Raw genomic sequence first — 17,427 nt, forward strand, 5'->3', positions numbered from 1 at the left:
AGTTCTATTTTTGGGGGGTTGTCTGCCCAATATTTCAGGTCCTCAGATGCTACAGTGATCTGACTGATATAAACACCTGCAATAAATGCTGTGTGTGCTGACTTTTGACACCTCCCTACTCCTTTAAGTTGCTTTTTATAGTGGGCTTTGCTGGTTGTCTAAAAAAGATTGATCCAAACCATGTAATACTATAAGCTCACAAGATCCTTCGCCATTTGCCTCCCCCCTATATTGTGAGACACAATTTCAGTGAATTGGTTTTCTAATTCACTATGAGAATGATATTGACATAATGACATAGCCATAAAAAAGTAGGAAGTTTTGTCCCATTTGTGTGATGAGTATTGACAGTTTTTTTCCTTTCAAGATGAAAACAAACGTTCAGTATGTTACTAGTCATATTTCATGTCGGCAATGAATTATTGACAGTTAGGTTGCCCAAATTCCATACTTTATCTCATAAATACAAGAAATGTTTAAATAACATCAATGCTAGAATGCAGTCTTGAAGACAGGGAAATACAGAATGACATTTAGTCCTATGCTTGGCCCAGTGAACAATGCGAAAGGAAAAGTCTTACAATAAAGTAAGGCAGAGGGCAAAATTTCCAGGTGTTGTACGCAGGTGTGGCTTCTTCAGAGATACTAGAGTTGCTTTGATATATGTGATGCACACTTGAACATGTTAGGAAACCAACTACCAGTTTCTGTACAACTGCATAGTGCATGTAGTAACCTTTGCAGTGTATCAAAGAACAAGTCACCACACGGGACTGTGGGAGTTTATCAGTTGGGTTCAGACTAGTTTGAACTGTTTCATCTGCACTCATGTTTTAAATGGGTGGAAGTAGAAGAAAAGATATGATTTCAGTGGTGTTGGGCATTGTCAGTACCTCTTTTGGTTAAACCTGCTGAAGAGCAAGCCTAACAGGATTCTTTGGCTGTTTGCAGTCTTAATATTGTATAAATAAGGATGGCTTGAAAGACTTCTTACAGTCTCCCAAGCAAACATACATTCAAGTGGCTGTTTACAGTGAGTACTATAACATTTATTGATTAAAATATATATTATCAAGAGCTGAAAAATAGCAACATGTATTTGCCTGAGAGATCAGAAATCTTCTTTGTGAGCTATTCTAGTCCATCACTTAAACAAGAATGTGTGTGTTGTTGGTTTACCAAGGCATATTTACCAGATAGACTAGAATGGCTCCTTAAAAACTATTACAATCTGTTATGCAGTTACATATTTATAAATATTTGTAGAACACAAGGCTGTCAGCGTCTTTTTTTTCTAAGTGTGCATTTAGCCACAGAATAACACATTATAAAGCTTGTGAGAAAATAGTTTTTGTCTACCTTCGACATAGAAACCATAGTAAAACTCTAAAATATTTCAGTTGCTGTTTCCAGTCTTGATTGCACAAACAGTACCCTAGTGCAGTGGTTCTCAGCCTTGATAGATGTGAGGCACCCCTTGGAAAATGCCAGGTCTTAGTTTTCCCTCTCTTTTTTGTTGACTACAAAAAATAATAGAGTAATTCCTCTGTTGCAAAGAACTTGAAAAGACCACGGCAGGGGAGAGTGATTTTTAATACTATGAATTCCTTTTTGAAAATTCTGTGTTTGTCTTGTGAATCACGGTTGCATCCTTAGCAGTGCTAATATGGATCCCTGGTTGAGAATAACTGTCTTAGTGTTTCTCCCTTTGTCCAGGCTGCGCTAGCAGTTAGGGCTTACAGCTTGTCTACACAGGAAAATACTACTTGTTTGGATGCTCTTCTGGAACTGGACTCCTGCAGCCCAAGTTTGGACATGAATAGGAACAAGCATTTATGAAGTAATACATTACAAGTTAGGACACAAGTGTAAAATTCATATCTATGCAGACCCTAGGCCTTGCCGCTTCCATGTACAATCATCTAAGGAGACTGATTTCTGTTGGCAGAAGACTATTCCATTTTTTTCAGGAGCATTTTAAGATTACAAGTGAACTTCACTTCTTAAAAATCCATTTTTTTTTCTAGTTTGTCCAAAGCAGATACCTGAAGAAGCGTCTTCCAATAGAGACTCAAGCCTTACTAACACACCAGTGCAAAGCAAGCTAGTGTCTTCCTTTCAGCAGCACACCAAAAAGGCACTTAAGCAGGTAAGCTGGTATTGGTTGATTATTGTGTGGCATAGTACAGACTATTTAAGAAAGAAACCAGTTGAAAAAATACTGCAGCAAGGTTCAGAGACAGTTTAAATAAAATTACTGGTACCTTAACTTGAGCTACAATAAATTATAGGAAAGTTTTGGAGTGTGCTCTGTTCACTAGAGCCATAGTCCTCTAACTGTATAATTCAGGGATCCAAAAGATGTTTTCCAAGCTAGCTGATTTTCTTACACTTGATTGCCACTTCCCATATTTTGTTGTATTTGAACACTGTTAAATTTAACCCCACCCCAAAGCAAACCTTTGCAAAATATGTTCTGAGAGAAGTTGTACTGAGAGTTTACAATAATGAATACGTTGGCTGTTCAGTTTCTACAGGTAGTTTGTTAAATAGAATATGTCATTTTCTGATACTTTTTTGTGGTAAATACAGTATCTGAGGGTCTTTATTTTATGTAAACTGCATTGGCATGTGTGTAGATTATGCAACACATAGTAAAACTTCTAGCACATGCGATTTGGGTATTGTAAACTGAACACAAACCTGTGTGAAGGATGTGTTCCAAATGCTGCTAAATTGGTTTTACATCACAACAAAGTGATGACAAAAGCGCAGAAAATCTCATAAAAAAGGAAGACGTCTCTAACAGGTGGGATAGAGAAGGAAGGAAAGGTGGGGGTGTGGCGCTCTATGTCAAGGAGCAATACACATCCTCTGCCAGAAAATGGGGTCAGAGGGGCAAGCGGAAGTGCTCTGGGTCAAGATACAGGGGGGCTGTGGGGAGAGGGATCTAACGGTGGAGGTCTACTACAGACCCCCCAACCGAAGGGAGGAGCTGAACTGGGAATTTTCGGGCCAGCTTGTAGAGGCACTTAAGGCAAGGGATATAGTTGTCATGGGTGATTTAAATTACCCAGACATCTGCTGGGAGGAACAGTCAGCCAGTTCGGACCGTTTCAGGAGGTTTCTGGCCGAGATACAGGACCTCCACTTAATTCAGGAGGTGCACAGTCCCACCAGAGGAAACACCCTGTTGGACCTGGTCCTGGCTACAGGCGATGACCTGGCAAGGGACCTCCAGGTCCTTGACCACCTGGGTGATAGCGATCATCACTTGCTGGAGTTCACCATCCAGCACAGGGTGTCAAGGGCCTGCAGCAAGGCGGTAGCCCTAGACTTCAAGAGGGCCAACTTCAGTGAGTTGAGATTAGTGGGAGAGGTGCTGGGGTTCTTGAGAGAAGGGGAACTCAGTGCCCAAGATGAGTGGTCATTCCTCAAGGAGACGATACTCAGGGCCCAAGAGGTGACCATCCCAACAAGAAGCAAGGGGGGCAGGAGTGCCCAAAAGCCCCCCTGGCTCACCAAGGGTGTCCAGGAATGCCTGATTGCCAAAAAGGTGGCGTTCAACCGGTGGAAGGTGGGTACTATCTCCAAAGAGTAGTATACCTCCTCTGCTGGGGCCTGTAGGGGCACTGTCAGGAAAGCTAAGGCGGACATAGAGCTAGGACTAGCATCCAAAATCAAAGATAACAAAAAGTCCTTTTTCAAATATATAGGGAGGATGAAGAAAGCACCGGGAAACGTGGGGCCCCTGCAAGATCCTCTGGGCAATCTGGTGGTTGCGCCAGAGGAGAAAGCAGACCTCTTTAACCAATTCTTCACCTCCATTTTCTTGGGCAGGGACCGGGACTTCCCCAGCGTGATGCAAGACGGACTTGAGGGGAATGCCTCCAGACCTCAGGTTGGGGAGGACCGGGTTAGAGAGCTTCTGGAGGGGCTGGACGTGTTCAAATCAGCAGGTCCAGATGCTCTCCACCCCAGGGTGTTGAGGGAGCTAGCAGGGTTATTGCAGGGCCTTTGGCACGGCTTTATGAGCGCTCGTGGTGCTCGGGCCAGGTGCCAGATGATTGGAAGATAGCCAATGTGATCCCCATCTTTAAAAAAGGGAGGAGGGAGGACCCAGGAAACTATAGGCCCGTCAGTCTTACCTCAGTCCTAGGGAAACTCTTTGAAAAGATCATCAAGGAGCACATGTATGATGGGCCGGCTTCAGGGATGATGCTCAAGGGCAACCAGCATGGTTTCATTAGGGGCAGGTCATGTCAGACCAACCTGATTGCCTTTTATGATCAGGTCACAAAAGCATTGGATGCAGGTGTCGCCTTGGAAGTAGTCTTTCTGGACTTCAGCAAGGCCTTTGACACCATCTCCCACCCCATCCTCATTAAAAAAACTAAGTGACTGTGGCATTGATGCCTACACAGTCAGCTGGATTGCAGATTGGCTGCAGGGTCATACTCAGAGGGTGGTGGTGGATGGGTCATATTCGACCTGGGGAGAAGTGGGCAGCAGAGTCGCCCAGGGCTTGGTCCTTGGGCCCCGTGCTGTTCAGTCTCTACCAGCAATTTGGATGATGGGGTGAAAAGCAACCTGTTTAAATTCGCTGATGATACCAGAATTTGGGGTGAGGTGAGCATGCTACTAGGGAGGGAAAGACTGCAGCAAGACCTGGATAGGTTACAGGGGTGGGCTACCAAAAACAGGATGAGTTTCAATACTGACAAGTGCAGGGTGCTACACTTGGGCAGTAGTAACCAGCAGCACACTTACAGAATGGAAAACTCCCTTCTTGAGAGCACGGAGGCAGAAAGGGATCTTGGAGTCATTATTGACTCCAAGATGAACATGGGCCTGCAATGCGAGGTCACAGTTGGCAAGGCTAACCAGACCTTGTCGTGCATCCACAGGTGCGTCTCAAGTAGAGCCAGGGAGGTGATCCTCCCTCTCTGTGTGACGCTGGTCAGGCCACAGCTGGAGTACTGCGTCCAGTTCTGTGCGCCCCACTTCAGGAGGGATGTGGATAACATTGAGAGGGTCCAGAGGAGGGCCACCCGCATGATCCGGGGACAACAGCACAGACCCTACGGGTCTGAGAGACTGCGGGACCTGAACTTGCTCAGCTTTCACAAGAGAAGGCTGAGGGGGGACCTGGTGACCATCATGGGGAATGGGACTCGGGGCTGCTGCTAGGAAGGAGCTGTAGTGCTGGCGAGGCCAGCAGAGGGGAGGGGAAGAGAAGGGAGGTGGATGGGGCCATTTATGCTGCTGCCATGGAGGGAAGATTGTGTCTCCCCGCTGCAAGCTCTGGGTATGTGTCTAGTTTACCTGTGTGTTAATCTGGCCCTGACTACTACATGAATACACAAAGCCATCAGGAAATTGTGTGACATGTGTGTACACACACACACACACACACACACACACACACACACACACACACACACACACACACACACACACACACACACACACACACACACACACACACACACACACACACACACACACACACACCCCTGCTGTACTAAGGTGTGTGTGTATGTATATGTGTGTGTGTGTAGGGGGGGAGAGAGAGAGAGATATTAATTATTCTAGACTGGTGGAATTTGGTTTACAGAGGGGCAATGTGGTGCTTTGAAATGTATACATGGCTAAATTTTAATATTGGCAGTGGGGCTTCTGATTGGTTAGTGTGTATTAAGGAATGGCATGGCTGCATATTGATGTTTGTATTGACACTCTTTCCCAGGAATGATGCAGAGATGTGCTACATACAGGGGGTACAGGCAGCAGGGGGTACATAGCTAAAAAAAAAACTTGAAAAAGTACTACTTTAAAATACTATAGGCTAGAGTTATTTTATTTAAAGATTTCTAGAAAGCTATTTTAGGCCTCTGATGGTAATCTTGGCTTCTCCTACAACAGTCTTAGGACTCCTTCGCTTTCTGTTAGGCTTGGAGCCAAGATTACTGCATTTCTTCAGCAATGCTTGGTACGTTAAGGAGCCAGAGCACTCTTTGAGCCATGCCTCCTGCCTTTGACTGGCTCAGTGGCAGCGAGGGATCTATTGATGAATCCCTGGTTTCCTCTGCTTTTCAGAGACAGTGAGGTTTGCAGTGCTAGTCTACTTTGAAAGAGTCTGTGTGATGACTTGCATCTCATGTCCTCATCTGACAGGGTCTGTGCTTGTGTCCCAGTCTCAGGTGTTTTTAATGTTTGTCATCCTTTTTGGTCATTCTGTTGGGACAAGGGTTTGTGTATTTCAGTGTAAGGTACATTTGTGTCTTCTGTGGAGGGATGGGGGTGGGATTTTTACCACTTGACTTTTGCTTCTGATGGTATCTGAGTGGAGGCTGGAACAACTTGGTTTCCGTTCAGGATGATTTGTGCTTAATGAGTACCTAGGGCAGAGCTCTTATTTGTGCTTGGCTTTCCGATGGCAGGTTCTTCTTTACTAGATGTCTCTTTTCTTGTTATTGCAAATGGATATTTACTGTACAGCTCTTGCTTACCCAGCACTCTTGGGAAGTGATGTGGCATGCATTCTCACATTGTTTTGCCCTCAATGAATTTTTCTACTTTAAAGAATTTTGGCATGTTAAGAGCATAAGAAGATTAATTTTGAGATGTTGACTAATATGGGAACCACTTTATGTGCCAGCAATACACCAGATATTCACAGAGTGTATCACAGATTGCACCACTGTGAATTGTACTTTCTCTGAACAAGACTAACTTAAGTACAAGCCTCAAATCCTTGCATGGCCACTGTGACAATACAGTTGTTCCATTCACACTGCCTCTCTCTGGTCAACTTTCTGTTCTCTTGGTCTGAGTTCAAATTTTGTGGAAGCCCTTAGCTGTGCAGATTGTGTTGTGTCTACCAAGCTACTCTTGAAGAATTGCTCAGAAGAAACCATCCGATGATCCTGTCTGCAAACTGGCCTCATGCAGATGGCCCAGGGCACACATGGACTTCTGACATACTGAGTTGATGGTGTCTTCTGCATTCTCTTATGACTGTGTATAAGAGCATCTTAGATCCCTTCATTGTTATCACTTGGTCTCTGAGGCAGTGCCAAGAGAAGATAAAGAGACTGAAGGTACTTGGGATGTCAGTAGACCTTACGAGAAGAAGAGAAACCTGCGTCATTTTTGGCACTTTGGAATCAGCACCAAACCACACAGCAATGGGCTGCTGATTGGAGGAAGAGGAGAAGGAGGATTAGAATCGGTGTGTGGACCAGACATGTTTGTGACTTGCACCAAAACTTCTTGTTAGATGCAGAGCTCCAAAGACAGCAGCCAGAGGGTTTGGGAGAGAGCTAAGGAAATGAGGGGACTTCTACATAAGGTATGTTATTGCTATTGTTTTTATTGCTTTGGGCTTTGTCTGCATGCTTGGTGTCTGTGTTCATGAGTGTGTGCTCCTGTACCTGTGAAAAGCGTAGATGAAGCCTCTTGTGAGGGAGGAGAACCCCTTCTGCCCTGTTCTGTTTCAGTAGCAGAAGAGACGGCTCCATATTCCTTCTTCCAGTGGATGTTGCCATATTCAGCAGCCCCCTCTATAAATCACATGCACAGCACACTTTCTGTTAGCTGCAGTTATTCCTATTTCGAGTAAAAATAGAAATATGTGTGAGTTCTTCAGAATGTTTTACTGAGCCGTACCACCAAGTAAGTCTTAAAAAAACAGAATTAGATACACATATATATTTAAAATGGAAAAACAATACTTTAAAAAGGTTGTGTGGTGAGAACTGTGGTGGACTCCATAGGCTGTTGAGTAAAAGGACTGTAGGCACCTCTTTAGCTCTAACCACATTTCTATCAAATGTAAGCTGCTTTAAAGCACCGGTAGGCGCAAAAGGTCAAACAATATGGCTGTGTCCAAGGTCCCTCCTACAAACCAGTAAGTTCAAAAGAGCAATAGAAATAATAATGAAATTTAGCCCTAATGTTGCCAAGTTCTTGGGAGTAATCTCAAGGAAATCTCTGATAAAGACAGTGCTATAGTTTGGCAGCCAAATAATAAGGAGTAGTGCTAAACTCTCTGAACCCTCATGTAAACTCACTTCACCTTCTGCTTCAGTGCACATCCTTTATTACCACTCGAGAGAATAACTAGAGCAAACTCATCAGTCTTGCCCCCTGCATTCACTCTATTAGGACTTTCTTTCCTTTGTTAAAATGTGATGTAGAGTACTCTCCAGGCACCTTGCAGCCTACAGTAACTAATTCTGTGTCACTGTCTCTGTATTGCAGTATACAGCTTTCACTTACCCCCAGGAACACACCTTACAAACCCTTTTATTCGTAACTAATCCTTCCTGCAATGAGCAAAGAAAATGAAGATCATTGTGATTATGTCTTTACCATCTCAAATCGCAGTACAGAGTGCCCTCATTAAAGGCTTTCAAATATCAACACAAACTGAAAAACATTAGTTGTATTGCATTCCTTAGTATTCTGCGGTTGTCCAGGCTATTATAATGTTTGTTAACCATTTCTTTATCTCATTTCAGACAGCACCGTGACACTAAGGCCACAGTTGGGAAATGCAGGCCCAACATAACCTAAGAGTGACCTGAGATCAAGCAACAGATGTGGGAAGGTGCTTGAACCATATCCATTTTAATCGGTGGAAAATGAGAGTTGAATTACTTTTTGCCTCTCAGAGAGACATGGAAAAGGGACAGTGACAGAACTTGGGAGATGTAATCAAGAAATAAAGTTTGAAGATGACAATCAGAATAGCAATATAGACTGTCAAGACGCATAAGGAAGAGGACAGAAATGTCATGACAAGGAAACAGTGTGACAGGGAAATGAGGCTGGAAGGACAAGAGTTCCAGAGGGAGCTCTTCAGGGAGTACGTACAGAGCCCAAAGGCAAATTGTACAGTGTGTTCCTCTACAGACCACTGTGCCTGGGCAGCATATATCAACTCTTCAACATGATACCAAAGTGTGGGACTGTAGCAGTGTTCATAAGACTCTTCTCCTGGTAAGACCCGTGGAACTCGGACCTTGCCTTTTCCCAAGAGGCAGAGAATAGGAATTAATATGAGGTGCATTCTCTGTTCTTATTATGTGTAATAATTAATTTCAAGTTGTTTTGTTTTGTTTTTTGTCCCCTGTGTGGTGGTCTGTATTGGCTGCATGTTTTGTGTTTTAATAAATGTGCTTTTCAGTATTTCTTTCTCTGAGATTTTATTAAGCAGAATTTCTTATTAAGCTTTAAAACATTGCTGTGCTAAATCCTACTGGGTACCCCTCTGCTTCATTATACCAGCTGGTTGTCAAAAGTCCACCAGTTGGTGGTTGTAAGTCTGGCCTAAATGTGGCAGTCTATAAACATTTTTTAAGTAGCTCAGGCAGCCATTTAGCCTAGGATGGGGATTTTTGTTGTTACTGTAGTGCTTAGGAGCTCTTGACATAGATTAGACTCCATTGTGCAAGGTTCTGTACAAACCAGGGATTTGAGTTTCTTTCACGAAGGCCTCTGGAAGTTGTTATGCTTAGGACACTATTAACCCATTAATCACATCTTAAATAGTAACCGGCCACGCATTCGGGCAGTTAATGGCATGACAAAACAGGAAAACACACAAAAATTTTTTTTTACAAAATGTGTGACATTTTTGTGGCTGGTTTCCATCACATCTTAACTGACAGCTGTACGTCAGGGCTTGGTTGACAGCTCCCAGTTGTCAGCAGACTGAGAGCTGTGTGGCGTAGCCCTGCATGAGGCTGCACCCCCCTGCTTTCAGGGTGTTGAGTTGAGGGGAGCTCATCAGCTGGGCTGGGGGAACCATGGTGCTCCCCACACCCTGGCAGGTTGACTACCATGTTTGTTCCATCCCTGGGCCTGCACTGGTTCAGGCTGGGCTGAGAGTACCCGGCTTTCAACTTGCAAGTACAAGGGAAGCCCAGAATCATGATTCCCCTGCACTGACAAGTATTAATGGTGTAAGTTTGATCTGATCCCAAAATCACATGTCCTGCTATGTATGTGTATGTACTAGATGATCTTGCCCCTCTGCCCATGGTCAGACCAACCACTGTATTTGGAGTTGGGAAAGAATTTTACCTCAAGGACAGATTGGTACAACCTGGAGGTATTTGCCTTCCTCTGTAGCAGGGAGCATAGAGCCCTTTACCTGGATTCTCTTGTGTGAATATTTACAACCTTTTATAGAAGCAGGGCATTGGGTGACATGGTTCCTCTTTACCACCCTGACAGATTAGGGCGTTGTCTTGTGTTGTGTCAGAATTGACGGTAGTTTTATGTAGTCTTTAGATTGGATTACGGATTGGTGTAGGATGGTTTGGATAGGAAGGATCCTACCTCAGGTAGGGGGTTGGACTAGATGACCTCTGGAGATCCCTTCCAGCCCTTCTTTTCTATGATTTTATGATTAAATGCTAGAGACCTAGTTATGACATGTTTTCTATGCTCTGGTCGTCTGGCTCTTTACTCATACTTGCTCTACTGACTCTTTTGGGTCATGCAAAACGCCTTTCATTGTTTCTAACATAAAAGTCTGTCTCAGTAAAAGTAAACTTGGGATAGGTACAGACATTCAAAAAGCCTGTGATGAAATATAAGGTATGTGGTTTTCTGTAAGTGGCATAGTTTAGATCAGTTGTGAACAGTGCACACATTCATTCGCCCTTTTGTGGGGGACGCAAATCTTGGACCGGGTTCTGCCTTTTTAAACCAGTCTGTATGTGCTGAACTTCTGTTCTGTTATGGGTATGAACCAATTTCTTACCACTTATACTGGTACAAGTGTAATGTCTGTACCTGGCCTTGGCCTATTTAGTCAGGCTGCCAGTTTGAAAATATATTCTACAAATGATTGTGCTTGGGAGAAAAAGGAGTTGGACCACTAGCTTATGGACCTCCTGTAGGCTCCAAGATCTCATTTCCAAATCTCTCACAAGCCATTACTCCAGGAAATTTATCCTGTGGGACAGATACAGCATACAGTATGCCTGAACTGTTTGACTGACTTACTGCATCTAGGCCTGGGGCATTAGTGGAGCTAAAACAATGCCTACTACATATGCATTACACTCTTACTGATGACACTGGTGCAGTATTGTTAGGGTTTTTTTAAATAATGGCGTGATGCATACTTTGTCTGGGCAGAGGCAAAGAGTTAATCTTTCTGTGTAGCTCCCTTATGCTTTGTGCATCCTGTGTTGGGGGAGTTTGTTGTAATGGAAAGGTGTGAATTTATTCTACAGCTGCCATTTTATAAAAGTTGTAATCAAAATTATGGGATACAAGTTGTTTCCTGCATATTTGGTGTGCTTTTTGCTATGGTGAAAGAAAGATTTTCCTGCTGAACATTTTTCAGTTGACCAATGCTAATAGTTTAATACTACAGGAACCATTTTTTGTTTTGAGACAAACATCTCTTATTTAGAGAGCAAAATCCATTAGTGAGTCAGTGCCCATGTCATCCTTCTCCCATTCACATGCAAGTCAGAATGATTATCTGCCTCATCTCTTTCATTTGTCTATTATGTTTCTACTGTTGAAAAGCAACATAAAAGGTTTAAGTTTTCTATTGACCTGTGGAAATTGTAGCTATGAACCTGTCAGCTACAAAAGAAAGTTTTGGTATAACACAAAGGCTGCCACATGATGAGTTGCTGTTAAATTGTATTAACACAGAAGCCATCTAGAGTGGTGATTCTCAACCAGAGGAGTCACATGGGATCCTTTTAAGCGTGTCATGGGGTGCCACACACTGTTAGGTATGGAAAACCTCCATGTGATTTGAAAGATAAACCCAGATATTTCAAATAGGAATTCATAATGTAAAAACATTATGACATATTGTGGTCTTTCTGAGTTTTTAATAACAGAAGAATTGCTCTGTTATTTTTTCTGTAGTCAAAAATGAGTGAAAACTAAGAGCTGGCACTTTCTTGAGTCTAAAAAGGTTGGGAAACACTTGTTTATGTGGATGTGACATAATGTGTAGAAATAGAAGCAGAGGTACAGGTTAGTGAAGTTGAACTTCCAGAGGTCATACAGCTTAGCAGCCAAAAGGATTAGGACCTAGATCTCTTGAGTTTCAGTCACCTGCTCTGTGAACAGGACTACACTGATTCCAGGTTGTTACCTCTGATGCTTGCATATAAAACTAATCATGATCAATGAGCCTGGAGTGAAATAAATTAATTCCTCCCATGTATTTCGATTTTACTTTAATGTTTAATAGAGGGATTCATGAGATAACTTTAGTATTATTGTATATGACATTTATTGTTGTATTAATGCATTTCTCATTCCAGTGTTTTAATAGATCTTAAAAATAATGAATGTAGCAGCAGCATAGTACATACAGCACGTTGAATTTTGATGAGTTTAGTGCTTTCTGTTATTTTTCCATTTTCTGTTGTATGTAAATATAAAAGAAGTTGTCAGTGAGACTTTAATTTAGTGGGAAGATGGGAATGAAAGTTAGATGAGCTTAAATTTGCTAAGAGTATGAGGGTGAGGGAAAGGACAAAGACTGAATTTTGTGGAGGTATTAAATAAATTGATGATAAAATATTAATGTTTCATTTTTGCCAATTTAGAATCTAGGGCTGTGATGTAGACTCATTATGTATTTTTGTAACAGATTTTCTTCATGTCATAGAATTTTTTTTTTTTTTTTTTACATGGCAGAACAGAATTCCATAGATTTGCATTTCTGATCCATAATGTGTGAAATTTCAAAGGTCATGTTTCATGACGGAAGTTTCAGACTGTAGACTTGACATTTATGGAAAAAGTAGCAATCCAGAATGATGGTGTCTGTTGCAGCCAAGTGTTACATATCTTTGTTGTTAATAACTTAATTTTTAACATTCTCAGCGTGTCATCCAGTTAAACTCAAGTGGAAATGTTTTCCTTCGGTGTTAATGGTTGATCTCTATGCTGCATTGTTTTGTTATGAATTTTAGAGTAGTACCAAAATAAAGTTGCAGTCAGAAAACATGGATTTCTGAACAGTGTAAGGTAGAAACATAAAGCTTGACATTTTGATGTTCTGGGTTTAGGTGGGAAGTAATACTTACTGAGGGGATGTGCTTTTCCTCTTGTCTTCAGTAACAGTGTAGCTTGTATTGTTTTATTTTATTTCTCTCTTAAAAGGAGTTGGTTTTTTCCCCTTATTATTAGAGAGAAACTGCTTTTTTTCCAACATGGGTGAAAAGCCTTTCCCAACTTAATAAATTGAATAGGAAAGGTCTGTATTTCAGGTAAAACCTCTAAAATCACTTCTACTCTTTAGGCCTTCCTTTTACAACATCTGTGTAAGAAGCTGTTTGGAAATTCTACAGTTATTATGGTGACTTGATGTCACAAAACATGGGTCTTCCTTTTGATTATATCTTTAAAGCAAGTCACTGTACTTTGATTTCCCTTTGTATGCCATTTAGAGTGCTTTGGATGAAGATTGGATGCTGGATGAGTTACTTTTACTAAGACTTGTTTTTAGTTCTAAAAAGGTAAACATTTATTGCGGTGAATTCTGTGATGGAGGAATACACATCCTCATCAATTAGCAAGGAGTCAGGGGAGGGGCACTCTGAAGTGCTTTGGGTTAGAGTACACACCTGGGCCATGGGTTAATGAGGATTTAGTTAGGAAGCTTCTGGAGGGGTTGGACGTATTCAAGTCAGCCGGCCCGGATGATCTCCACCCTAGAGTTCTAAAGGAACTGGCCGAGGTCATTGCAAGTTCCTTGGCACGGCTTTACGAGCACTTGTGGTGCTCTGGTGAGGTACCGGAGGACTGGAAGAGGGCCAACGTGGTCCCCATCTTCAAAAAAGGCAGGAAGGAGGACCCGGGAAACTATAGGCCTGTTAGTCTTACCTCGATCCTAGGTAAGCTGTTCGAGAAAATTTTGCTGGCACACATCCAGGAGGGGCCAGCAGGGGACTGCATGCTTAGGGGCAACCAACACGGGTTCATCAGTGGCAGGTGCGGTCAGACCAACCTGGTGGCCTTTTACGATCAAATCACCAGATCATTAGATGCAGGGGTAGCAGTGGGGGGCTGTGGTGTAGACACCCACACAGTCAAATGGGTCGCCAACTGGCTGGTGGGCCGCACCCAGAGGGTGGTAGTGGATGGGTCCTTCTCAACCTGGAAGGACGTGGGCAGTGGGGTTCCGCAGGGCTCGGTCCTCGGGCCCGCGTTGTTCAACATCTTCATCAGTGACTTGGACGAGGGGGTAAAAAGCACCCTGTTCAAATATGCTGATGCCACTAAGATGTGGGGGGATGTGGGCACACTGGAAGGATGCAACAGGCTACAATCAGACCTAGACAGGTTACGAGGGTGGGCGGACAAGAATAGGATGGTTTCAACACAGACAAGTGCAAGGTGATGCACCTCGGGAGGAGCAACCGGCACCATACCTACAGGTTAGGGAACTCCCCTCTTGTCAGCATGGAGGCGGAAAGGGATCTGGGGGTCATCATTGACTCCAAGATGAACATGGGCCGGCAGTGTGGGGAGGCAGTTAGGAAGGCCAACTGCACCTTGTCAAGCATCCATAGATGCATCTCGAGCAGGTCCAAAGAGGTGATCCTCCCCCTCTGTGCGGCACTGGTCAGGCCACAGCTGGACTACTGCACCTAGTTCTGGGCGCCACACTTCAAGAGGGATGCCGACAGCATGGAGAGGGTCCAGAGGAGGGCCACTCGTACGATCAGGGGACAACAGGGCAGGCCCTATGAGGAGAGGCTACGGGACCTGAACCTGTTCAACCTCCAGAAGAGAAGGCTGAGGGGGGATCTAGTGGCCTGTTTTAAACTAGTCAGGGGGGATCAGCAGGCACTGGGGGAGTCACTGTCATGGCAGGGAGTCGGACTAGATGATCTGGTCAGGTCCCTTCCGACCCTAGAAACTGAAACTATGGTTATGAAGATCGTTATTTTTGTTTTTTGTGTGCAGAATTAAGGAATATTAATGGTTGTTATCAGTAAGAGATCCATAGGTTAGGCATGTACTTTCAAAATCTGTTTGTGAATGGTTTAATATAAGCTTGATGGGGGGGGGCGTTATATTACAATAGTTGATATTAATAGCAACTTTTTATGTTTAACTTGTTGACTAAATGTTCTGTCATTTTTTTCTTTCTGCCTCTTTCTTTAACATATGTCTACATAGTATATAGATGGTAATAAGATTGCAAGGAGTGGTTAAAATGTGATCCATGATCATATTCTGTGTTTGTTTTATAAACTTTAGCATCTACCCTAAATATAAATATTTAATGATTAGATGCATTTAAAACTAAGTCTTCTATGGTTTAAATAAAAAAAAATACATCTCACATAGGGTATGACTGTTTCTACACCTAATTTCCTTGCTAAAAATGCTCCAAGATGCCTTCCTTCTTTTCCCTCTTGTAGAACCATACGTTTTCTCTTGTAAATTTGATAACAACCCAGGCAGGAACTCATGCGTCTTAAAGATGTAGCACAAACTATAGGCTGTCTGTAAAAGATGCGGATGTAGTCTTCCTCGGTTATTTTTTCTATACCCACTCTGATATCTGGAGTCACTTTGTTTTGAAAGAAATTGTAAGATTTCCTATTTTGTTCAATATTATCTAAAAATTTAGCTTATTCCTTTTTTTCCCCCCAGTTCATCAGATGATCTGAGCTTAGCAATTTCTGTGATAATGCTGGATTGTGGAAATAGTAAGTTAGTCTGGGACACTAAAGTCTCAGTCTTGTAAAGCCTGTATTTCACTTTGAATAATCCCATTGACTTTAAGCTAAGTAGAATTAATCTTAGGATACAAGTTTCTTGTCTTATCCTACAATAGTCTTGTATTCTAACATTGATACCCTTCAGGCTAGGTGTAGGCTAGAATATTCCTCTATAGTATGCATATACCATATTTATGTGACTCCAAGATGAGGATTTTTTTCCCGCTCAGCATAAGAAGAAAACAGCCTTGTCTTGGATTTGACTATCAGACCAGGACAGGCAGTAGCTCAGCTCTGGCTTTGGTCCCCAACTCAGGGCTGAAGGCAGAGCTGAGCCACTGTCTGCCCCAGGTAGGAATGGCTCATTTGGCAGGAGTGGAGCATGTAGCCACAGGGAGTGTCAGTGAACCATGGAATGGGGGGAACCTGCAGCTGTTCACCCCCCCCCCACTTTGCCCCCTGTGCCTGTGCCTACTTCCACCCCCTGTTTCCCCTGAAAGCCTGCCTCCTCTCCCCTTACCTTCTGTTCCAGCTCTGGTTCCTCCAGCCCCAACCAGGTTCAGTTAGGACCTGCCACGGCTTTTCCTTGGCCAGGCTTGGCTGGGGCTGGGGCTGGGCCAGGGCTGCCACTGCTGCTGACTGCCCAGGAGCCAAAGCAGAGCTTCAGGAGGAGGTAAGTTGGGTGGGGGGCTGGCATGAGGGGAGCAAAGGGTAGGGGAACACACTAGAGCGGGGAGCAGGGAATGGGGAGGCAGGCACAAACATGACGGGCAGAAACAGGCATAGAGGAGCAGGGGGCTTATGGTGGCAGACAGGCAGCACAGGGCAGAAAAGGTCTGGGGAGGGACAAACAGAAGCACAGGGGAACAAGGGGTAGGGGTATAGCCTCTCGCCCCCCACTACTGCTTTTCCTACCACAACAATGGGGGTGGAATTATTTTAAAATAACCTTCCTCTAATTAGATTCTACACATGGGAAATTTTAACAAATGTATAATTGTTCTTGTATAGAATCTTTTGGGAGAACTGCCTTAAATTCAAAATAGTCTTGGATTAGGGTACACACATTAGGGTCTTTGGTTCAGATTTAACTCCTTCTGGCTTTATTGGTGACTAAAATAAGGATAAAAGCACAAGCAGGAGTCTGAGGTTCCTCCCTAAATAGGGCTGCCCACAGGGATACATCTTGTAAAGACGTGTGCCTATTAGACCTTGCATCATGCCACTGTCCACAGAGCTTTAAATTTAGGATGGAGTTAATGAGGTGCAGCTGCCAAGATGAGTCAGCAACAGTAAGCACATTCTGCAAAACAGGCAGTGTCAACAAAGACGTGTTACCCCCTTACAGTAGATATTGACTCTAATTTATTCATATGATTGTTTTTCCATATCTTTCCCTTGGGATGTAAGAAGACAGATAGGCAGGGGATGGGATACCTGTTTAGATTCTTTTCCCCTCTGGAAGCAACGTGTTTCTTCGGTGCTTTGTATTAAAACTAGATTTGGATATAAATGTCAGTGTATCTTTATAATCTTCATTATCCTAAAACCCAGTCTGTAGCTATCTGTCTTCTAGTTAGAGTCCTGCTGGAAGAATTGAGCTGCACACCCAAGTAAGGGTCCATGCACAGAGAAAACGTGGCAGAGTTGTTCCTGTACTTAGGTGCTTGGTTGCAAAAGAAGACCAGGAATG

General features: G+C 43.3%; 1 protein-coding gene across 3 annotated transcripts in view; it reads left to right on the forward strand.

Annotated features, from left to right (window-relative positions):
- The window catches only part of ASXL3 (ASXL transcriptional regulator 3), a 121,488-nt gene that overhangs the window by 25,418 nt on the left and 78,643 nt on the right, over positions 1-17,427 (forward strand). For all 3 annotated transcript variants that reach the window (XM_090039909.1, XM_090039908.1, XM_090039911.1), the window contains one exon: positions 2,028-2,149. In XM_090039909.1, coding sequence (XP_089896035.1) covers positions 2,028-2,149 — 122 coding nt within the window. The remainder of the gene's footprint in view (positions 1-2,027; positions 2,150-17,427) is intronic.

This window comes from Crocodylus siamensis, chromosome 3 (genome assembly GCF_052110815.1).
Source record: "Crocodylus siamensis isolate JL-2025a chromosome 3, ASM5211081v1, whole genome shotgun sequence".
Lineage (NCBI taxonomy): Eukaryota > Metazoa > Chordata > Crocodylia > Crocodylidae > Crocodylus > Crocodylus siamensis.